This window comes from Sturnira hondurensis, unplaced genomic scaffold (genome assembly GCF_014824575.4).
Source record: "Sturnira hondurensis isolate 20B ecotype Veracruz unplaced genomic scaffold, ASM1482457v3 Scaffold0021354, whole genome shotgun sequence".
In the NCBI taxonomy this organism is placed as follows: Eukaryota; Metazoa; Chordata; class Mammalia; order Chiroptera; family Phyllostomidae; genus Sturnira; species Sturnira hondurensis.
Window position 1 is genome coordinate 30,157,036 of NW_028093985.1, and position 24,177 is coordinate 30,181,212.

The 24,177-nt window shown below is 38.6% G+C and overlaps 1 protein-coding gene across 3 annotated transcripts in view; it reads left to right on the forward strand.

The window, feature by feature from the left end:
* FER (FER tyrosine kinase) overlaps positions 1–24,177 on the forward strand; it is a 397,214-nt gene that overhangs the window by 362,080 nt on the left and 10,957 nt on the right. For all 3 annotated transcript variants that reach the window (XM_037032384.1, XM_037032383.1, XM_037032385.1), the window contains one exon: positions 20,036–20,190. In XM_037032384.1, the coding sequence (XP_036888279.1) occupies positions 20,036–20,190 (155 nt within the window). The remainder of the gene's footprint in view (positions 1–20,035; positions 20,191–24,177) is intronic.

A 24,177-nucleotide genomic window follows, 5' to 3' on the forward strand; every position in this document is an offset into this window, starting at 1 on the left:
AAATAAATAGACATATCTATGCAATGAAAGTTATTAAAAATAATTTTGTGGGATGAATAATTATTATGAAAATGTGACTTAATATAGTAATAAGTAAAACAAATAGGACACAACAGTATGTTTAGTTTAATAACATCTTTTTGAAAAATGAACAGGCATGGCAAACTACTTTGTGCGTATTCCATGTGATACAAACCACTGTCATCTTTGTCTGGTTGCACAATGGCTGCCAAACGCCCCCCCCCCCCCATTTTAGCCTATTCGGTATTTTCTGTTTTTTTTTTTCCTAACAGTAAACATGTGGTGCTTGTACAGTAGGAAACAAAATAATGGATGTTATTTTCAAAATTTAAAATAGTTTTTAAAACCCTTCTCTTCCCTCAAGGGACTCAACTTATTTTCTTCATAGATTCTCCTTCTGTACACCAGTCAGAAATAATCTTTACTTTCTCTCTGCTACCATTGCATAATTTTGTTCTTTTTATAACACCATACAGTATTCTACCTTAAATTTTAATTACATGGCACAGCTCCCAGTAACCAACTAATGATTTGAACATAGATCACTCTATTTGTTAAATGAATGAATATTATGGGAATTCCAAGTAGACTAGTTCTTTAAAGAGTTTAAAATCTTATTTAGGAGATAATACATGTAGTCAAGAAAAATATAAAAAATAGCCCTGGTTGGTGTGGCTCAGTGGGGATTGAGTGCCAGCCTGTGAACCAAAGGGCTGCTGGTTGGATTCCCAGTCAGGGCACATGCCTGGGTTGCAGGCCAGGTCCCCAGTAGGAGGCGCTTGAGAGGCAACCATACATCGATGGTTCTCTCCCTCCTCCCTCCCTTCCCTTCTCTAAAAATAAATAAAATATCAAAAATAAAAAGGAAAATATGAAAAGTAAGAGTCAACTTATAGGATAATAGAATAATGATTGTCAAAAAGTGTATATAATATAGATGTGTTGCAGTAAGTGGTAGTGAGATCCTATAAACAGTATCAAATGAATCCTGTTTCCCAAAATGAGATTCAGGGATTATAGATGAGACAGACAGGTGCCAAAAGAAAGCACTTCTACTTAGAAACATACTTCAGTGATATTTGAAGGTCAAATTATGAATGCAGACTCACAGACTAAAGTCTGTGAATAGTCCCAGCCCACTCTCCAAAGCTTCTCATGCTGGCTCCGCACAAAACCAGAATGAGCCTGCAGGAATCTGTACGCACGAAGCAGATCATCTGTGCTAATAACAGGATACTGACTAGTTTTAATTTTCCTGCCTGTTGAAATTCTGTTTTCCTCGTGATGGTTATTAAAGTGACAAAGAAAAGGACTGCATTTTTTTTCTGTCCCAACTTGAATCTTGTAAGAGCATCTGCTGGGGGTGGGGGGGAGACAGGAAACCGTTCTGCCTCAAATCAAATAAGTATTTTGTGATAAATTGAATGTCATTGATGCTTACTATTTTCATGTGTAATACACTGAAAATAAGGCCTCACATGTTAGATTTCTCCTGCTACATTTAAAAGTTAGCCTGTGGAGCTGCGCAGGTATCTCTTCAGGATTCAGTCAGATGCCAGACTCTGTGATACTGATCGTTCTGTCTTCAGAGCACATGGGAGGAAACAGCAATGAATCCATTGAAGGGATGAGATTCCAGAGGCGTCCTGCCCCCCAGGGAGCCCTGCTGCCTGCTGAACTAGCTCAGTCCATTTTCTCTCATCTCCTTTCTCCACTGGTATCCTCATAACTTTCCTTGAAGGAATATTACATACCTCATTATAAATATTCTTTGTAAGTGTTTCATGAGGACAAAATCTTATTCTGGAAGCTTCCAGTTGTAATTTGCTATGCAAAATACTAGCCCATCATGTAAAATTTCCTTCCTACTTCAGCTGTTCATACCTAGAGCTATTAAATTTTGGTTCTCTGTATTAAGTAAATTGATGCATCAAAATCCTGGTTCAAGCCATACCCTTCTTCACATCTCAATATTTTGTTTTCATTTATATTGGCTTTAATTTCATTTTGCCTGAAGTTAAAATGAAAAGTAGACATAATTTGGCAGCCGCTCTCAGCAGCATCCCATGTGCTTTTCTCAGTCTTTTTGTAAGCAGAAGGTCAGCTGTCGGTCACAGGTGAAGGAAGAGACAAACCTTTGGACCCAACCAATTGTCTGACTCTGTAAAAACACACTGAGGATTTTTGTATCTAGATTGGGAATGTAAGCTGGAAATAGACCTTTGGTACCTGAACTTTCTCTTGGGATTCTGATAGACTGATGATGCAGCATTTGAGAGTTTGGGGGGAAGCACACTTTGATGTGTTATTTTATTTTTTGACATTCTGAGTAAACAACCTTTTTTAAATTCTGCCTCTTCGGGGTGCACTAAAGGCTTTGGGGGCTTTTTCATACATAAAACACCAAGCGCAAAGATCATGAACAAAGTAAATGTGTAAGACTAAAAGTAGGAAAAACAGGACCAATTGCTTAATGCAGGTGTGATACTGAGTATTGTGAATATATTCTGCCTGCAGCTTTACTGTTTGTAAAGGGTTCATTGTTCATTTAATTATCCTTTCCTATAGCATTTATATAAGGCTTTTATGATTAATATTTTAAAGTTCTTTTTAAATTTTGAGGCCATGAAAATCTTGGAACAATTTCTTAAATGATTTCAGTTGTCTAAAAAAAAAAGCATACTTTGTCAGGAATGCCTGGCTTTTGAGTCATTTTTAGGCTGTATCTTTTTAAAATATGAAAGAGAAAATACATAAATAATGTTACATAAAATTTAGTAGTATAACTCAAGCTCTATTTGTTATAAGAGTTCTAGTTCTTAGTTTCTCCCCCCTTGGGTTTGTTGGATTATAATTAACATGCATCACTGTATAAATTTAAGGTGAACAGTATAATGTTTGGACATACATATATAGTGAAATAATGATGCAGTGAGTTTAGTTGGCATCCATCATCTCATATTTATACAATAAAAACCAAAAGGAAAAATATATTTATGTGGTGAGAACTCTTAGGAGTTACTCTTTTAACAACTTTAATATTTATCATGTAGTAGTGTTAAATATATACTGTTGTGCATTACATCATTACTTAGATTCTTGTATAAGAATTTGGCATTATATGCCCTTAAAGGAAAAACAAAGGGATTTTATTTAGGTATTAATGCAAGCAACACTTTTCTTACGGGATAATATCTTTAAAATAATTTGACTGCTATAAGTGCCCTATAGCCAATTAGTTGTGCAGCATTAGAGAAAGTCATTGTATGTATGTATTGTTTTGTTTATTGGGGTGACATTAGTTGATAGAATTACATAGGTTTCAGGTATACAATTCTATAGCACATCATCTGTCCATGGTATTGTGCTCAGCACCCCAAGTCAAGTCCCCTTGCATCACCATTCCCTCTACCACCTCCCCCCGCCCACCTTCCCTCCTGGAGATCACCATGCTCCTGTCCGTGTTGGAAAAGCCATTTTGGAGCCATGCCCTCCCCTCCCAGCCTTTCTCCTTCCCTCTAACAAATGCTGGTCCCGAGGGGTGCTGGTCCCGTGGAAATGGCCGAACACAGCTTTCACCAAGGTTAGCAGAAAATGTACCCTCAGAAATATATTCCTATGTTAAAGAGAGGCATTATTTTAATACATTCATTTGCTTGGTCTAACTTAAATTATTTGACTATGTGGTCCATAAATGATTTTGAGATCCTATGTGAAGATATCCCATACGTAGTAACATGCTATCCTAAGTTCTTTATTAAAAACAATACCATTAACTGTATAATAAATAATGAGGTATATCTGTAAGAATCTTAAAGTATCTTACATATTTTTAATCATCTTTATTGTGGTATAATTTAAATATAATAAGATGCACCAATTTTAAGGGTGCAGTTTGATGAATTTTTACCAAATGTGTATGTACAATCATGTAACCAGCGAGACACTCCCATCACCCCAAAAGTTCCCTCTAGTGGCTTTGTAGCTCCCCTGTGCCCCGGGCCCCAGGGAGTCACTAATCCTTCTGTCAGTATAGTGTAGCCTTTAGAAAAAGTTAAATGGAATCATTCAGTATGTAGTCTTCTGTTTTAGCTTTCTTTTTTCACTAAAAAAACCCAGTGCTTTTGAGATCCACCTACATTCTTGTTTATAATTTTTGCCTTTGAAATTCCTAATGGTATTCCATAGTATACTACAGTTTGTTTTGTCAATCACCAGTTGATGGATATAAGGATTAACTGCAGTTTGGGGCTATTATAAACACAGCTACTGTGAATATTATTATGTAAATCTTTGGGTGAATATATATTTTTATTTTTCTTGGGTAAATCTCTAGAAAATGAATGGCCAAATTACATGGAATATTTATGTTTAACTTTATAAGAAATTGTCAGAGTGTTTTAGAAGTGGCTGATCCATTTTGCTTGTCCAGAAAGAATGCGTGAAAGTTGCAGTTTCTCCATACAAGGAACACTTGTTACTGATAGTTTTTTTATTTTAAGTCATTCTGGTTGGGAATGTAGCAGTATCTCATGGTTTTAATTTTTCTTTTACTTTCCTAATGACTAATAACATTGAGCTTCTTTTCGTGTACTTAGTTGTCATTCATATGTCTTCTTGTATAAGTGTTTAAATCTCTTGCCCTCTTTTTTTTTTGTTGTTGTTAATTAGGCTGTTTTCTTGTCCTTCGCTTCTACTCATCTGTTATTTTTGGATATAAGTCCTTTCTTTGGATAGATTATTAGTACATATTTCATTTCAATTGGTGGTTTTTTTCTTTCCCTTTTTTCCTTTTCAAGAGAAGCTTCTAGTTTTAATAAAGCCTAATTTATAATTTCTTGTATGGATCATGCTTGGGGCAACATATCTAAGAACTCCTTTGTAACTAGGTCATAAAGATTTTCTGCTGTTTTCGTTTTTAAAAATTTTATAGTTTTAGTTCTCACTTTCAGATATGAGGCCTACACTGTGCCTGCCTCTTGTCATTGCTGATTGGGGATTTTTTCTAACTCTTTTCATGTGGTTCTTTGCTTACTTACTGCCTTGTTTTTCACATGGCACACCTTCTGTTCACGGTAGCTTTGATTAACTTTTCTGGGAACTCACAGTTTCAGTCCTATCCATCCCTTCCTGGAGGTCAAAATATATTGGAAAGCCCTTTTTAATTATCTGCCCTTTCCTTTTCCTCTTTTTTAGTAACATTTCTAAAAATACTTTCTTACATGTCATATACATACCTTTTCCATACCATCTTGTAAAAAAATGTCATGTCATTCGTCGTCTTTATCTTTCTTGCCTGGTGAAGACTGAGGTATGCATAGGGATTGAAACAACCCCTTTAAGTTTTAAAACAACAAACTTTTAAATTAACCTAGAATTTGGTATGAAAGTTCAGAAAATGTTAATCATGTTAATTCGATAGCTGGAAAATTTACTTAGACCATCCTTTATGAAGGGAAGACTAATTTTTTTCTTAGATCGTGTCAAACATAGTTCCCATGCTGGACAACTGCCTTAGCAAATATGTCGTCATTTACGAGGCTCTGCTCAAGCAGGAAGCATTTCCAATCCTCTTGCCCCACCTGTCCCCTCCTTGGTGCCCGTCATGCTCTCTGTAGACCTCTTATTTCCTTTCCTACAAGATGGCATTTTACAACCGCAGTGTAAAGTCCTTCTGCACAGAAACCTAGTATTTTCTAACACTGCACAGTGCTTGCTACATATTAGAAGTCAAGGGGATGTTTATTGATCTTATCCTTTCTTTAACAATCCCAGAGAAAATGTTCTGTCATTTCTCTATGTGCTAAAGTCCTACAAATTTCTATGGACTGGAATCCTGCTGTCTCGTCTGCTGTATAATTTAGACCCACTTTGTTCCACATTGTCTTATTTTTCTTACTCAGAATCATGTTATTAACTGAAGTACTTAATTATCCATTCACTGCATTTTACTGAACCCAATAGCTGCTTTTGAGTTTTTAGTATTTAAATGATGGTCCCTTCTCTGAGTTTGGGCTTCACCTCTCTCCCACGTATCCTTTGGAAAGGGAAGACTTCTTTTTCATGAGTCATCTTCATGAACCATTATTAGTTCAGCATGAGTGGATTCTTTTTTATTACTTTTGGAAAGGACTTTGGTGAGGCAGTTTTTAAAGGAAAAAATATTTGGATTTTAGTATAAAAGTAAGCATCTCTTCTTCCACTACTATCAGAAAAAAGATATGATTACTTTTAGTGCAAACAATTCAATGTTATTCTGAAGAAAATATTGAACATTCACTTTAAAACTGCCTAGTGTATTCTTTGATAACCTGACATAAATATGATCCACCACATGAAGAAAACACGTATACAATAGTTTGGGTGCCTGATACATTTTTAGACAACTTCATTGTTTATCACATGGCAATATAATGAAATTTACATGTCTAGTGTATATATATATTATGTATATATATATTATATATTTATATATGTTCACACACCTATATATTATATAGGTAACATAATGGAATATAGAAACAGAAAATAAAACCAATTCCTTATCTGCAAAATGGTTGTTTGCCGATTGTATTAACATAATCAATCACCAAAATAACTAAATTGCAGAAAAACTAGTTAGCTGTCAAAGTAATTTGTTCTGAGACTACAACTGGAAAGCCCAGTAGAAGACTTGCCCATTGTTTTTCAGACACATTTGCTCCCAACAATTATTCCCAGATGCCCCCATCAGCCTTGCTTCAAATAAGCCAAGCAGTGAAGCAAATACAACTTCTACACAAAATGACATCACTTCCTATTTAATAATCAGACCATGCTCTGGTATAGTGTGGGATCCTATAATTAACTGTCTTTCCATATAGATCGAATTCAAATAACCGATCTTCCATTAGTGATGGTATTAAAATACTCAAAGGTGGCCTCCATTTTCCTTTATTAGTGTTTCTTAAGTTGCTGTTTGCTTGGAAAGTAGGTCCTCTGGTCCCTCTTTGATATTCGCTTCTCATGCTGTCTTGCTCCATCTCTGTTGATATTGCTTACATTCTGTCTGTTACATGTGGTGTACACTGTCCCTGCCTGAATCAGTTATGTCTGTATGAAACTGTGCTGCTTTGTACTGGCTCTTAACTCATACAATATGTCTCGATTCTTTGCTTTCACTGTTTGCTACATTTTCCATTTAGTGTCATTAACATGTATCTTTTCGGTGAGTTGTACTTTTTTAGAAATATAGTTCTTTTTCTTGTAATTGGTGCTCTTTTTCCCTAAATTCTTTCTGATGGCATATTGCTACACCTGCTTTTTGTTTCTTACATCCAGTCTTTTTACATTCTCGTTCTGTGGTAATATGAGCAAGATGATGGCTGTAACCTATTTTTTAAAATATTTTTAAAGATTTTATTTATTTATCTTTAGAGGGGAAGGGAAGGAGAGAAGGAGAGAAGTATTAATGTATGGTTGCCTCTCTTGAGTCCCCTGCTGGGAACTGGCCTGCAACCCAGGCATGTGCCCTGACTGGGAATCGAACCGCAATAGTGTGGTTCACAGGCCCATGCTCAATCCACTGAGCTACACCAGCCAGGCCTATTCTTTACTTTTACTTCTCTGCCTACTCCCTTCCTCCTAGCATGTTGAAGTCATCTGGGCTTTTGCCTGCTTTTGTAACACAACGAGTCAACGATTATTTAAAGAAAACTGTCAGTCATTTCTTTTCTTCTGCTATTTCTTATTCCTCATTTCTTCCCCTTTTACAGATACCTGTCTTACATTGCATGGAGTATGTCCTTGAGTAATTCTTTTAGATGTATCATATTTGATAGGGCATCATTTAACTAGTTCATACCAGACAAATATAAGTACTATGAGGGCATGAATTCTTGTCCATCACTGCTTTGCCTAGACCAATGCCGGGCAAATAGTGAGCGCTAAATACCTATTTTTGAAGGCATTGAATCAATGTATTTTATCTCTTAGCCTTCTCCCTTTCGATTTTAAATCTTTTCTATGAAAATAATTATAAACTGTGTATCATGTCTTCCTATTTTCTAATACCAATTATAACCCACAATAGTTAACCATTATTGATGACCAAAGGTCATCGTTATCTGTATCACTTACTGTGATTTGTTCTAATCCTATACCAAAATTCTCTGCAAGTGTCTCAGGGAAATTTATCTCTAAATTAACTAGCTTCCATTTGCCTGGTGTTTCAGATTTATTTTTCTTTTTATGTCAGGTTGGAGGTGTCAGTGCAGGAGCTTGAGGCTGGGTAGAGCCCTTGAGGGGCGGAGATGACCCAAGGAGCAGTGTCTAGAAGAAATTCTGCTCAAATAGCCCAGCAGTCATTGGGGGTTGGGCAGGGATGTGGAGGAAGGAGCTTGAAAGAAGGAAAAACCTGGTTCATAGTCCTTAAAATGCTACATGTTCAAAACTGAAGATCAGAAGTCAAGCCAGGAGAAATGTTTGCACCAACAGGCAGGTGCCACCACAGTTTTCTATTAGATACGGAGGGAAAGAGGCAGGTGATAGCTTCGGACCTTCCGTCAACAGTGACCATTTTCTGTGGTCCCTTACCCCCAACTATGCCCTGCCCAGACTTGTTGGACTGTCATTCTCACTACTGTCAACAAATCTACCGCACCAACTATCTATTCCTATGTAAAATACCACCCTGAACACAGTGGCTTAAGACAACAACCATTTCTTATTTTGTTCTGTCCATTTGGGTCAATAGTTTGGGCCTGGCTGCTTGGCTCAAATGAATGGTTTTCTGCTATTTTCCCTGGAATCACCTAGCTGACTTAGCTATCTAGCAGCTTGACAGGGCTGGACTGACCGGAGGCTGGGCTCCTCTTTCTCTTTACGTGGTTTCTCGCCCAGCCTTCTTCACGTGGTATCAGGAATGTTCCGGGAGACCAAAGGTGGAAGCTGCAAGGCCTCTGGAGGCCTATACTGCAGAACTTCATGTTATTGCTTCTCCGCTTGTCAACATCACAAGTTAGCCTAGGTACAGGGGTGGAAAAATGTAAAGTATCATGGCCATGTTTTTCATACCAAACCTGTCTCTGAGACCCCACTCCTAACCTTCTAACTCGTCATTTCCAATATTGCTACTTACATGCTCACATAGCTGCTATCTCTTGAGGGTAGGAATTAAGCTATCTTTGTCCGTAGCAGAGGAACTGATACCTAGTAAGTCCTCAATAAAGGACAGTTGAACCAATGGTAGACTGATGGGTTGATATGTACATACATATGCAGGTATAGATACCCTGCTTTGTATACTTTTAGGAGCTAGAATCTGTAATTGTATGATTAATGAAATAGTACTTTCAAACAGTACAACGTAACAAGTATGTATTTTTGGTGTGAAATCCTAAGGGTTTTTGTGTACGTCAAGCAGTAACCATAGAATGACATGTTCTTAGAACAGAGAAACCCATCTGTGTAACAGAGACTCGGTAGCATCTCCTTCTCAGTTCCTGGATCAGATAACCAGAAATGACTTCAGCTCTTCTCTCCATCATTGTTATTAGATGTGTTGGGCCTCATAATCAAAGATATATATATTGGCTTGTGGCAAATATTTAATGTCAGATTAATGACCATGTGTGCCAAAATAAGATCTTAATATGGAAACTCTATTTGCAAATATAGCCCTTAATTACTTTGCCTCAAAAATACTCTTCAGATACTCTAAAACACCCACCTGTTACCTCTATCCACTAAGATTCAGTTGATGGTACTGGGAGACAGTTTGGTATTTTATGGAAAGTAAAAACCCCGTGTCTTCGTTCGGTTCCCACATAGGTAGTTATTCCACAGGTGATTTCATCAGACCCTGTTCTCATCCCGGCCACTGCCCCATTGCCATGCGCCACTGCAGAGTGCTGGGAGGCAGCCATTGCGGTTTCCTCCGGGAGTTTGCAAATCACTGCACTTTGCCAGCATTCTGTAGAACACTTTAGGCATGATAGACAGTACATTTACATAAATTATTTTATTGTCCACCTTGAGTCTTTCAGACACTTTTATTGTATGTAATTGTGGTCTTCCAGTTGGTAAACGCAAATTTCATTAAGAGATGAAAGGACATGTGTATTTTGCAAAATTAATATTTGCTCAGACAAGTAAGCCTTTATGAATGCAAAACGCAGATTTTATGTGGATTACATCAAACAGTCACAGAATGAATAACAACTAATTATAGAAGGACATTTGGTGAATATCTTTTAATACCTTTATCTTGTAGAACTACAAAAAAATAGTTACATGTATGAAATTGAGTCTTAATGTAATGCAAAAATAAAGTCTTATCGAACATAATGCAGAATTAAAATTGAACAAAGATAAAGCAAGCTCTCTTGACTATGGGAAGAAAATAGAGTCAGAAAAGAAATTGAATTGTAGATCTTTGTTTCAAGGTAAAAATGAATTATTATAAAACAGACCTGTATTCATAACTCAGACTCTCCTATTTGGATTTCATACACTGAAAGCAATCATAGGACCGAAGGAAAATTTATTATAAAGTCACCTGGGATATCACTTCATAAACATAGAAAACAACATTAGAAATTGAAATAGGAATAATAAAAATTTCATTTTAAAAGAACGTAAATGGGAGGCAAGGAAAGAGCTGTTGAGATAGATGAAAGAAAGTCATGACCTCTTGAATTCTTATAAATACTGAGAAGTGTTTTTCACTAACAGGATACTGATGCCACAGTAAATATGATTAGCTATTTCCCGTCTGAACAGAGGGACTGTGTTCTCAAGATGCTTTCTGTGTTAGTATGCCAGATGAGGCTGTCTTCCCACTTTCCTGTGAGGATGGCCTAGGGTTCTGTCAGATGTCGCCAAAGCAGAGGCAGAAGTGCAGACTGTCTGGTTGGGAGAACTGGGCACAGGGCATCTGTGGGGCATAGTCCACGGTGAACTCTCAACGAGGTGCAGAGTCTGTGGCATCCCCTGCACAAAGATACTAATCCTGCGAAGAGTTAACCTGCAGATTTAGTATCAAAGGTACATTCCACCACAATTAGAGTGTGTTTGTTCATTAGTAGCTGAACATTTTGCAGACTATAAAAACTTAAATGATCCTGAGACTCATTATGGCATCTTGTACATCACAGACTACACAGTTGCTCGGCTCCTTTATGTGCCTTTTATATCTCAATTTAGGGCCCAGTGTGAGTATGTATATCACATCATGAAAGTATAAAGCATAACAAATGATTATGGAGGAGTTGTTATGTGTCTTTATACAGAATAGAATAGAAACCAGCATCGAAAAAGGAATGCATGGTCTAATCTTCTCAGTATGTTCTATGTTGTATAACTAAGCACTGAGTCAGGGGCTCTATTTCATTAAACTTAAATGGGAAAGAGATCAAGTTTCAGGAGCCAAATGGCAATAATCTATCTACTCAGGGAGTGCAAATATGAATAATATCTCAAAGAAACCAAAAATATTCAGCACTGTAGAATATTGAAAGGACCTGAGCTTCCATACTCATCTACTTACTAGCTGTGTGTTCTTTGGCAAGTTATTTAGTTTCTAAGTCTCAGTTTCTCTATCTGTATAATATAGATAATAACACTTCAAATAGAGATTTGGAATAGTAGATAAAGCTTCTGGTATCATTCCTGACACATACTGGATACTTAATAAATGGTGACTGTTATCCTGATGGGAAGTGTGTTTTCTTGGCCGTAGCCCATAATTAACTCAGCAGGAGCCAGCTAAAGAATGCCTGCATTGCGATAGTTTGGCCCTGGGGTGGGTGGACTGTTGGCCACATGGAGTGGAACCCTCATAACTCGTTCTCCCAGCTGTTACTCCACTCACTGACTGCTGACACTCACTGTTGTGCTGAAAACATGGAAGACTCTTCACCAGCATCACCTAGTGCCACTGGTTCCTCCAAATCACTGCAAGTGGTCCACGTTGCATCAGGCATCATCTGAGACCAAATAATGTCCTCTTATACATCCACATGCAGTATTATCTTACTGCTGTTATTAGTAATTTATCAATTTGTTTCAAAACATTATTCTTAGTAGCTTTTCATCATGTCTTCTCTGTTGGCCATTATAAAACACAACTGTCGCATCAGGGTGGAGTACAAGGAATCATAAAACTGCTTGATGTTATCCAGGAGCCCACATGCTCAGAAAAGCCCAGAATTGGTGCTCTTTACCAAGCCTAGGAAAGGATGTGCGATGATGTTCTTGCTTGCACAGCTTATTAAAGAATACACTGGTGCAAACTTTGTTCTATTAATCCCTAGTCAAAAATGTCCAACAGCGGAGATGTTTGCATTATTACTTCTGGAAAAGTCAGAATGTACTTAATGTTCAGATTAGTATGCATGGGGCTGAGGATTGACAGAGAATGGATTACATGAAAAACATTTAAAACACTATCTGGCACACACATATAAAGCAGTCAGTAAAGGATGGTTGTTATTGTGATGGCTGTTCAGAAAGGGGGGCTTTGTCAGGTTATTCTTTCTATTGCTCAGAGTAACTTGTCACATTCCAGTATAACATCTCAAGTTAGATCATTTGTCACTCAGGCACGTAGCTTCTGTTTTCACTTCTTGTACTCTCAGAATGGGGGCAGGTGGATATATTTAAATCTCCCTCCCAGAAGTCTCTCTGCAGTACAGGCTCTTGCCATTAGCCCTAAGGTGAACTTGGAGGCCAATCCTTGCAGTGTGTGTGTTGTAGCCTGAGACGGCTTTCGGCCTTCAGTGCACTCGCTTAAGACCGAGTTCAGTTTTGTTGTTGAGTTACCCACTGGGATTTGTAGTTCTGTGAACTCAAAAGATTCAAACATTTATTTTTCTATCAGTTTTTTTAAATTTATCTTCCTTTCTCCCTCATTCTTCTGTTTACTAAGAGATTTAATATCAGATAAATATTTATTTGAAATTTGTACCTCAAGATAGTCCCTAGAGATTTGGTATCTCATTTTAGAGTACGGCCCACAGGTGGTAGCAGAAAACGGTGGCTGAGAGATTTATGTCTGACTATACACATAGAGCACCCACTCCGTAAAACTGTAAAGCATCTGGATTAACCACAGTAGTTAAATACAAAGAACACTCCCCTTGGGTTTTTTCAGGAAAATTTAGAATGGAAGCAAGTATTGTCACAAAGCCTTTGGTTCTGAATTTTTTCAGTATCTGTATGAGTTCCCTTCTGTTAGCTAACAATCTAGGAATTTGATGTCTAAGCTAAATAAAAGGCTCTGTGGAGTTTGTACCTGTGCATGTCCAACTAGACTTCTCTAACAGGGAAGTCACCTAAGAAAGGACATGAAAGAGCCAGAAGAGGTGCCCCTGTATGTGCTGCACATGTGCACGGTAAAGGGGACTGCAGTGCCCCATCGGTGTTCCCATTCAGTGAGCTGCATCGGGCAGGGGCTTGTTTGTTCCGTGTCCCAGCTCACAGGCAGCAGCCTCTCCAGAAGAGGCCTGCTTCCCCACAGAAGACAGCCCAGTGGAGCAGTCTCCAGCATCAGTGTTTCAGGGGCTGAGGCATCCGAGCTTCGTATGCTTATCTTCCCCTGTTACCTACCAGATGAAGGTAACCTGGTTTGGACTAAATACAGTAGAGCAAGCCCTAGACAGTTATTTTAGAAGTTTTGTCTGCATTGTCGCCCCCACCCAGTGCTCTGTCATCCCCTGACACATTCACTCAGGCCCCAAACTGGCTTTCCCCATGAGAGTCCACTGTGTGCCCTCCCTAGGCCTGCTCTCCTCAACCAGTGCCCTGTGCTATTCAGTTCTCTCTTTCTCACTGTAAGAACATATCTACTCTGTCACTCCATTCCCTTAAGACTCTCTGTGATGCCTTCTCAATTATCTGTTCAAATAATTCATGCCAAAATGTGAATAAGCAGTATGTGTCACCCTTCTCCACAGTTAGCTTGTTTGCATTTCGGCAGTGGCTTTCAGTAAATAGACTCACACACTGAGTAGTCCAAGTGTCCTGGCAGGCAGCAGGAGAGACACTGCAGGGGCAGTGAGCCCTTCGGTCCTCACCATGTACAGCACAGGGCATTAGACCAGCCCCGAGACGAAAGCACAAAGTATTCCTCATCCTCACTTCACACCTGGCCTACCACTGCATTGATAGAAGCGGTACTTTTGTTTCCAAGCTCCCAAAAGTCTGGAACACCAAACAATTTTCCAAAGGAAGAGAAAAAACTGAATTTAATAATGGGACATACTTTTAGTTTTGCAGCTGAGGCTCCCTTTGGGACCCATTCTTTTACAAATAAGTGCCCCATGAGTAATGAGCACAGATTTTAGCAAGGGAAAGGTTTGAAATGTGATCAAGCAGGTTACAAGGGAGGAGAGACAATGAGGATGCTCTGGAGAATGGGAAGTTTTGCACAAGATCAGGGGTATACTTGAAAATGAGGAATGTAGGGAGATTTTCATATTTACATATATTTTATTTAAAGGGATGCCTTTTGACCCAGCAATTACACTGCTGGGATTATATCCTAAGAACCCTAAAACAATCCAAAGAACCTATGCACCCCAATGTTCATAGCAGCACAATTTACAATAGCCAAGAGTTGGAAGCAACCTAGGTGCCCATCAGTAAATGAATGGATCAAAAAACTATGGTACATACACACAATGGAATTCTGTACAGCAGAAAGAAAGGAGCTCCTACCTTTTGCAACAGCATGGATGGAACTGGAAAGCATTATGCTGGGTGAAATAAGCCAGGTGTTGAAGGATAAATACCATATGATCTCACCTTTAACAGGAAGCTAAACAAAAAAACAAACAAGCAAGCAAAATATAACCAAAGACACTGAAATAGAGAACAGGCTGACAGTGACCAGAGGGAAGAGGGGAGGGAATTTCAGGGGAAATAGAGGAGGGATTTAGAGGAACAAATATAAAGGATATATGGACAGCAACTAATAAGGGTGGAAATGGTGGGGGCGGGGGTGGATGTTGGGATGGGAGTAATAGACAGAAAACTTTACTTGAAAAATAATTAAATAAAAAGATCAGGTAGATTCTGGAGTGGAAATAAGCAACATATAATTTGCAGAAAAATCTAGCTGATCATCTCCTTTGGCTAAACTCTGATCACAGCACTGTCAGCTAAAGAGGGTCTTTAGCTGAGGTACTGGCTGGTATAAAACCACCCAAGGCATTGGCTCTGTTACTAAAGACACCCGTCTTTGCCCAACCTCAGTTTCCTGGTGTGCTGTGAGATACTTCGTGATTCTGTTTCTATTAGTGGGTACACAGTTTTGTAGAAGTAAACAGGCAGCCCTACTCTTCCGCCATCACAGCACTCATGTATATTGTTTTAAGGCAGTCCGTGACACTTGGTTGAAAATATTTTTCTATGTCCATTGTGTAGACTGTTTCTGAGTTATTTTTCTCTTTTGAAGGGGTGGGAGTTTGAGATGTCACTTTCTTTCTTAAAGGTAACCAATTTCAGCTCTTCTATTGTTTAAAATTGAGAAGGTGTAGTCATTGGCCATGGATTAAGGGATGTGTGGTTTAGTTCCATTCTGAAAGAATTGCTAGGCATATTGAGAGGCATGTAGCAGATGGCTAAGAGTGCAGGCCATGGGGCTGGGCTGACAGGGCTCGGTTCTTGCTTTTCTCCACTTATTGGCCGCGCCACTATGGGTAAGTCACCTAACTCTGAACTTTGTTTCATCACCGAGAAATGAAAATCTTAAATATGATAATTAGGAGAATTAAGTGACTTAATATACAAAAAGCGCTCAGAGAAGTGCCTGACGAGTAGTAAATGCTACACAAATTGTTGCTATTAGAACTAAATTCAATAGCTTTTCTATTCAAGTAAAGAAAAAACTGTGAAATGCTTCATTCTAATTAGGAGGGGGAAGTGAGTGATTCTCCAACACGTGGTTTCTGTGGCTAAAACTCAAGTTTTACTGTGATAAATGTGTAGTTTCATATTGGTGTATGGCTAACCGTTATTGAGCACCCACTATGTAAACTGTGCTAAGCAGTTTACACATTTTATATAATCTTCACAAAAGCTTTATGAAGTAGATACTATTATCCTCATTTTACAGATGAGAAAACTAAGATTAAGTAAGAGTAAGTAAACTTTGAAAGGTCCAAGAGTTAGTATATGATATAATGCTTCAAAGTTTTTGCCTTTAACCACTATTCTATAATGCCCCCCAAACATGCCTGCAACTCTCATAATATAGATTTGTTGTATACTAATAAGATGATAATTCTGCTCTCTTCACCAGAACTTACTAAGGTAAATGGAGCAGGCTTCATTTATTCCCCACCCACTGGGTTGCTGGCAGCAGGCTGTGTTTTCATCAGAATGAGGAAACCTCAGGGCCTTAAGGAGGTTTTCTCCTCCTAAATGGCTCAGTATTATCCAGACCTAGTAGGAAGAGTTTTAGTACCTCCCCCCTCCCCTGAAAAAAAAAAGCAAATACCGGTATCTCTGTTTCCTGTATGAGACCCTGACTTTGTGGAATCATAGCTGCAAGTAGTCAGTGATGTTTGGGGTAGAGCAGCCTGGCAGAGAGGAGCACTGGGTTGGCCTCCTGGTCATTCCTGGTTGTTCCTGGTTTATAATCATGTTTGCTCTGAGAGGCAGCATCGCCACCAAGCAAAATGCCCACTGTGGTGCTTTCCAGTGAGCAAAGAAAACGGCTCATCTCCACTGCCTGCTGGCATTGGATTTCCGTAACTGCTCTCTGTTCTCTTTTGATCCTCAGTTAGCTTGCCTCTTATTGTATATGACTTGCAAGAAACTTCTGGTACACACTCGCACTCAGGAGTCTGACTTTGAAACTTCAAATTAGATGATACAGCAGACGGAAGCAGGACATTTCCATATCTGTTTGGCAGTCAGCGGCATTTGTTGTTCTGTCCTCAGTGTGTGGTAAGATACAGCTATGTGTGATACCTCCTGTGAGTGACAGTGCCAGCCTGTTCTGAGCCTTCTCATCTCCGAACTCCTGGAGGATTCACAGTCTGGGATGCAGTGGCTTCAGTGGCTTGTTTTCCAGCCATTTCATGTGTGAAGAGGCAGGGAGCACCAGTGCGAATCCTAGAGAATCTGCCTGAGGGTTGGGCAATAGTGAGCTCACTAAAGAATGGAGTAGAGAGGAAAAAAGAAGGAAAGGTGTTGTGTCTGCTTACTTCCAAAATCAGAGTGTTGGCTTCTCAGCCTAGAGATGGAATCTGTTTTCCCTTCTCCTCTAATGCTTGTCAGAACATTAGGCAAGCAGTGACTATGCAGTGTATACTTATTGCCTGAAGGCCTGGGTTTTATTTGAATTAATAGGTTACGCCCCCCAAAAATGCTATTTCCATTCGCTTGAGCATAATGCAACCAGAAGGAAGTTTTCTGTAAATGTTATTGAAATGTTATTTACACTGATGGAAGGTATCTCTAAATCGGTTTTAGATTGGTCACTTGTGGAACTGTAGTCCTCATTATAGAAGACAAACCTGTACTCTGCTGGTAGAGTGAAGGTAGTTATAACAGCAGAAGTGAAAGCATTTGTAAAGCACAGATGTTATTCTGAGGAAAGTACTAAAACTGAAATCTGTAAATGATGAAAATGCTGCATAAAATGAGTAAAAAGCTCATCCTGAAAAAGATTAATACCATTTGGCCCCAAGAAGGAGTCAGTGGCCCAGTGACAGGGACTGGGAGGTACACGCTGCAGCACATTGTACCTCAGTCAGAACTCAGGGTTGTGGCTTTGTAAATGCTTTAGCTGAATTGTGTTTTCATGGTTGTACCCTGGTGAGAGCAGGCACTGATAATCACTTTAAGATTTCAGAGACCTGGGTTTTGTGGTCTGTCTTGCTCCCTCCTTGCCCCTCCCAATTTATCCATCATGGGGAAATAAAGCCTCAAAACCTCTGACTTGAAACACCTGTGGGGGTTAAGGCAGCAAGAGAAACTCACAAAAGATTTCACTGGAGAAACCCACAGGTCCTACAATGTATACAAACCCATGTACCCTGGAATCAGCACTGGAAGGACCCAATTGGCTTGTGGGTAGTGAGGGAAGTGATTGAAAGCTGGTAAAGAGCTGACATTGTGGGAAGAGCTGACAAGTGGCAGTGTTCCCTCTCGCACCCCTCCCCCACAGACAGGGCCACAGTGCAGTGACGTGGATTACCCTACCCTGGAGAATACCTAAAGCTCCGCCCATTATGATGTAATAGCTATGCTGAGACAAAAAATATGGCCCAAATGAAAGAACAGATCAAAGCTCCAAAAGTAGAATGAAGCAATGAAGAGATAGCCAACCTATCAGATGCAGAGTTCCAAAACTGGTAATCAGGATGCTCACAGAAATGGTTGGTTGCAAAACAGAGGAAAAAGTGAAGAAAATGCAAAGTGAAATGAAGAGAAATTTACATGGAACCAACATTGAAGGGAAGAAAACCAGGACTCAAACCAATGATCTGGAGCAGAATGAGGAAATAAACATTCAACCAGGACAGAGTGAAAAAATTAAGAATTCAGAAAAATGTGGAGAGGCTTAGGAACCTCTGGGACAACTTGAAACATTCCAATATTTGAATTATATGGGTTCCAGAAGGAAAAGAGGAAGAGTAAGAAATTGAAAATGTATTTGAAAAAATAATGGAGAACTTCCCCAGTCTGGCAAAGGAAATAGACTTCCAGAAGTCCAGGAAGCTCAGAGAGTCCCAAAGAAGTTGGACCCAAGGGAGCACACACCAAGGCACATCATAATTACATTACCCAAGATGAATGATAAGGAGAGAATCTTAAAAGCAGCAAGAAAAAAAGAGAGCTACCTACAAAGAAGGCCCCATAAGAGTATCAGCTGATTTCTCAAAAAGAACCTTGCAGATAAAAAGGGGCTGGAAAGAAGTATTCAAAGTCATAAAAGGCAAGGACCTATGTCCAAGATTACTCTATCCAGCAAAGCTATCATTTAGAAGGGAAGGGCAGATAAAGTGCTTCTCAGATAAGGTCAAGTTAAAGGAGTTCATCATCACCAAGCCCTTATTATATGAAATGTTAAAGGTATTTATCTAAGAAAAATAAGATGTTCAAAAATATGAATAGTAAAATGACAAAAAACTCACAACTATCAACAACTCAACCCAGAAACAAAATTAAAAACAAACGAAGCTAACAAGAATAGGAACGGCATCACAGAAATGGCGATCACCTGGAGGGTTATTGGAGGGGAGGGGGAAATGGAGGAATGGGTACAGGGAATAAGAAGCATAACTGGTAGGTACAAAATAGACAGGGAGAGGTTAAGAACAGTATCGGAAATAGAGAAGCCAAAGAACGTATATGTATGACCCATGGATGTGAACTAAGGAGGAGGCAATGCGAGTAGAAGGGGGCATGCAGGGTGAAGGGGGATAAAGAGAGGGGAAAAATGAGACAACTGTAATAGCATAATCAATAAAATATATTTTAAAAAAGAAAGTGTGTTGGGAAGGTTTACATTACACTGCAGGCTACTACTTACTAACTACTAGTGGCATTCAGCTATTTAACTTTAATTAACTTAAAGTAAATAAAACATTCAGTTTCTCTGTCATTGCAAGTGTTCAGTAGCCACATGTGGATAGTGGCTACCTACTGAACAGCACAGCATGGATAGAGAACTTTCCATCATCACAGAAAGTTCTTCAATAGTGAGTCAGTCAAAGGGAAAGCAATGCCATGTTTGCTTAGCTTCTCTGTGATTTTTTTTTCTTAACCTTAGAATCAGTGTTTTTAAGTGGAAATATATGTGGTGCCTAGAAAGTTAGCATGTGTTCTGGTGCATATACAAATATTCACATGGATGGTTTTTACCTGTGACAGGAAAAACTTAGGTAAATCACAAGCATTCTTAACCTCATTATATATATGTTGCAAATGTAAAAATGAGAAGTGGAGAAGTCATAAATGTGAGAGTGGCTTTCAGTTTTATAGGTGTTTTAATAGGCGTTTTCTGTGTCTTGTAACCTAGGGATCTCGCTGCAAGAAACTGCCTGGTAGGTGAAAATAATGTTCTGAAAATCAGTGACTTCGGAATGTCTCGACAAGAGGACGGTGGAGTGTATTCATCTTCTGGCTTAAAGCAGATTCCCATTAAATGGACAGCACCAGAAGCTCTTAACTATGGTAAGATTGGACACTCTCTTTTTGGTGGTAAAAAACTCCATCAGAAAAAAATATTTGTGAGCAAAATTAAGGGGTACAACAGAGTCCAAGTTACAATGATACATAAATGTTCGTACTTTACACTTAAACATGAGCACCAACTTAACTCCTTGACTTTATTGACCACATTTCTATATACAAGATTGCTAGATTTCAAAAATGGATACACTCACAAGGATTTTTAAATCTAGGAGTTCCTTTTTATCTGAAAAATGATCTCTTTCACATTTTTTAAAAATCGTATTTATTAGGGTGACACTGGTTAATAAGATTGTATGTTTCACCTGTACAGTTCTATCAGCCATCATCTGTATATTGCGTTGTGTGCTTACCATCCCAAGTCTCCTTTCAGTATCATACAACCCTCTGCATCCTTCCTCCATCCTGTTGCTGCTCTGATAATCACCACACTGTAGTCTGTGTCTATGAGTTTGTTCATTTTATTTGTTCACTTGTTACTTTGTTTTATATCACATATGAGTGAATAAAACAGTTCATGTGGTTCTTGTCTTTTTCCATCTGACTTACTTCTCTTAGCATGATTCTCTCAAGATCCATCCATATTGTCACAAAGACTTTTATGGCTGAGTAGTATTCCATTTTGTATATGTGTAAACATCTTCTTAATCATACATCAAGGGACACTTAGGCTGTTTACATGTCTGGGTTGCTCTGAATAATGCTACAGTGAACACAGGGGTACAAATGTCTTTCTGAATGAATGTTTTTAAATTTCGGAGGTGCAACCTGTAGGAGGGATTGCTGGGTCATAGGGTAGCTCTATTAATTTTTGAGGAAACTTTATACTATTTCCACGGAGACTGTACCAGTTTACATTCCCACCAGCAGGGTACAAGGGTTCCTTCTTTCCTACATCCTTGCAAAACTTATTTCTTGTCTTACAGATAATATCCATTCTAACAAGTGTGCGGTGGTATTTCATGGTGGGTTTGATTTACATTTCCCTATAGCTAGTGAATTCAAGCATCTTTTTATATATCTGTAGGCTATTTGTATATCTTCTTGGGAAAAGTGTCTTTAGGTCCTCTGCCCATTTAATTAATTGAATTATTTGGGGTTTTGTTCTTGAGTGTTATGAGTACTTTATATATTTTGGATATTAGCCCCTTATTAGAGGTATCATTTGCAAATATCTACTCCTGTTTAGTTAGTTGCCTTTTTATTTTGTTAATTGTTTCTTTAGCTGGGCAGACAATTTTTAGTTTGATGTAGTCACATTCATTTATTTTTGTTTTTATTTTCCTTAACTTTGGGGTCAAGTTTACAAAAATCACTCTGAGACCAAGGTCCATAAGTTTAGTGCATATGTTTTCTTCTATGTATTTTATATTTTTAGGTCTGTGTATATGTTTTTCATCCATTTTGAGTCATTTTTTCATGCATGGCATCAGATAGCAGTCTGGTTTCATTCTTTTGCACGTGGCTTTCCAATTTTCCCAATATATTTATTGAAGAGACTTTTCTTTCTGTATTGTATGTTTTTAGCTCCTTTGTTGTAAATTAGTTCCCCATTTATATGTGGGGTTTTTTTCTTGGCTTTCAATTCTGTTCCATTGATGGCTGTGTCTATTTTTCTGCCAATACCATACTGTTTTGATTATTGGAGCCTTGTAGTGTAGCTTGTAAGTCAGGGAGTGAGATACCTTTGGCATTGTTTTTTCTTGGGATTACTTTAGCTATTCTGGGTCTTCTGTGGTTCCATCCAACTTTGATGATTTTTTTTGTTCTATTTCTTTAAAACATGCCATTGGGATTTTGATGGGAATCACATTGAATCTGTATATAACTGTAGATAATATGGCCATTTTAACTATGTTGAGTCTTCCAATTTATGAACACAGTATATCTTTCCATTTTTGTATATTTTCTTCAATTTCTATTAACAGTCATATAGTGTTCAATGTATAAGTCCTTCACTTCCTTTATTAAGTTTATTTCTTTGTATTTTATCCTTTTCATTGCAATTGGGATTGTTTTCTTCATTTCTTTTTCTAATGTTTCATTGTTAGTATATAGGAACACAGTGAATTTTTGTACATTGATTTTGTATTCCTTACTCATTTGTTTTTTTAAATTATATTTTACTGATGCTATTACAGATGTTTATCCTAATTTTCCCCCTCTGCACCCCTCCACCCAGCAACCTCACTCCCTCAGGCAATCCTCCCCACCATTGTTTATGTCCATGGGTCATGCACATAAGTTCTTTGGCTACTCCATTTCGTATACTGTACTTTACACCCCCATGGCTATTTTATGGAATACCTATTAGTAATTCTTAATCCCTTCACCTCTTCACCCATTTCCTTACACCCCTTTCCCATCTGACAACCATCTCAAAACACCTTCTGTGTCCTTGATTCTGTCTGTGCTTGTTTGCTTAGCTTTTTAGAGTCAGTTGTTGACAGATATGTATTTATCACCATTTTATTATTTATAGTTTGTGCTTTTTCCTAAGTAAATCCCTTTAACATTTCATATAATAATAGCTTGGGGATGATAAATTCCTTTATTTTTTTCTTGTTGAGAAATTCTTTATCTGCTCTTTAATTCTAAATGATATTTTTACTGGGTAGAGCAATCCTGGCTGTAGGTCCTTGCTTTTCATGACTTTGAATATTTCTTGCCAATCCCTTCTAGCCTGCAAAGTTTCTTTTGAGAAATCCACTGATGGTCTTATTGGAACTCCCCTGTAAGTAATTAACTTTTTTTTCTTGCTGCTTTTAAGATTCTCTCTTTATCTTTAACCTGTGGCATTTTAATTATAATGTGTCTTGGAGTGGGCCTCTTTGCATTCATCTTGTTTGGGACTCTGTGGTTCTTAGACATATATGTCTATTCACCAAATTAGGGAAATTTTTCTTTCATTATTTTTTCAAATAGCTTTTCAATTTCTTCCTCTTTCTCTTCTCCATCTGGCACCCCTATGATGCAAATGTTGGATTGCTTGAAGTTGTCCCAGAAGCTGCTTACATTATCCTCGAATTTTGGGATTCTTGTGTCTTCTTCTTGTTGTGATTGGTTGTTTTTTGCTTCCTTATGTTCCAAATCATTGATTTCATTCTCGGTTTCATTTACTGTTCTCTCTCTATAAATTGTTTTTTATTTCCATTAGTGTATCCTTCTCTTCTGACTGGATCGTTTTTTATGCTGTTGAGGTCTCCACTGAGTTCCTTCGGCATCCTTGTAACCAATATTTTGAGCTCTGCAATGAATGGATTGCTTATCTGCATTTCATTTAGCTCTTTCTGGAGTTTTGATCTGTTCTTTTATTTGGGTCGTGTTTCTTTGTCTCCTCTTTTTGGCAGCCTACCTGTGTTTGTTTCTAATGTATTAGGTAGAGCTGCTTAGGTAGTACCATGTCTTGGTACTATGGCCTAATGTACCAGGCGTCCTGTACAGTCCGGTGGCACAGCCTCCCCCTGTGCCCTTTGTGTAGGCTGAGCACACCCTCTTCTTGTAGTTGAGCCTTTATTGCTGTTGGCGCATCAGTGGGAGGGATCTTCTGAGACCAGTCAGCTGAAAAGATTGGCTGTGAATGCTTACCACCAACCTCCACCCTCTGTAGAGAATCAGCTGTGCAGGGTCAGAGCAGTTGTGCTCTGATGTGGTCTGTAACTATCCACTGGGTGCAGTGGCCCTGGGTTTCTTGGGTGGTACAGGCCAAGGTCAACCCCCACCTATGTTTTGCCTGGGGCCACCCTGCCTGAGCTATAAAGCAATCTGAGATGGCCGCTACTTGTGCTGGACTTGGAGATTCCCAGGTGAAGCCAAGCTGTGAATCTGAGCTGGCTTCTGCTAGTGAAATGCAGGGGCGGGGTGTGGGGGGATGTGGAGGGGTTTGCTTCCTGAGGCCAGCTGTTGTTTGTTTGAGAGGATTTAGGAAGTGCAGTATGAGCCAAGACCAGCCATTCATATGGAAAAGCA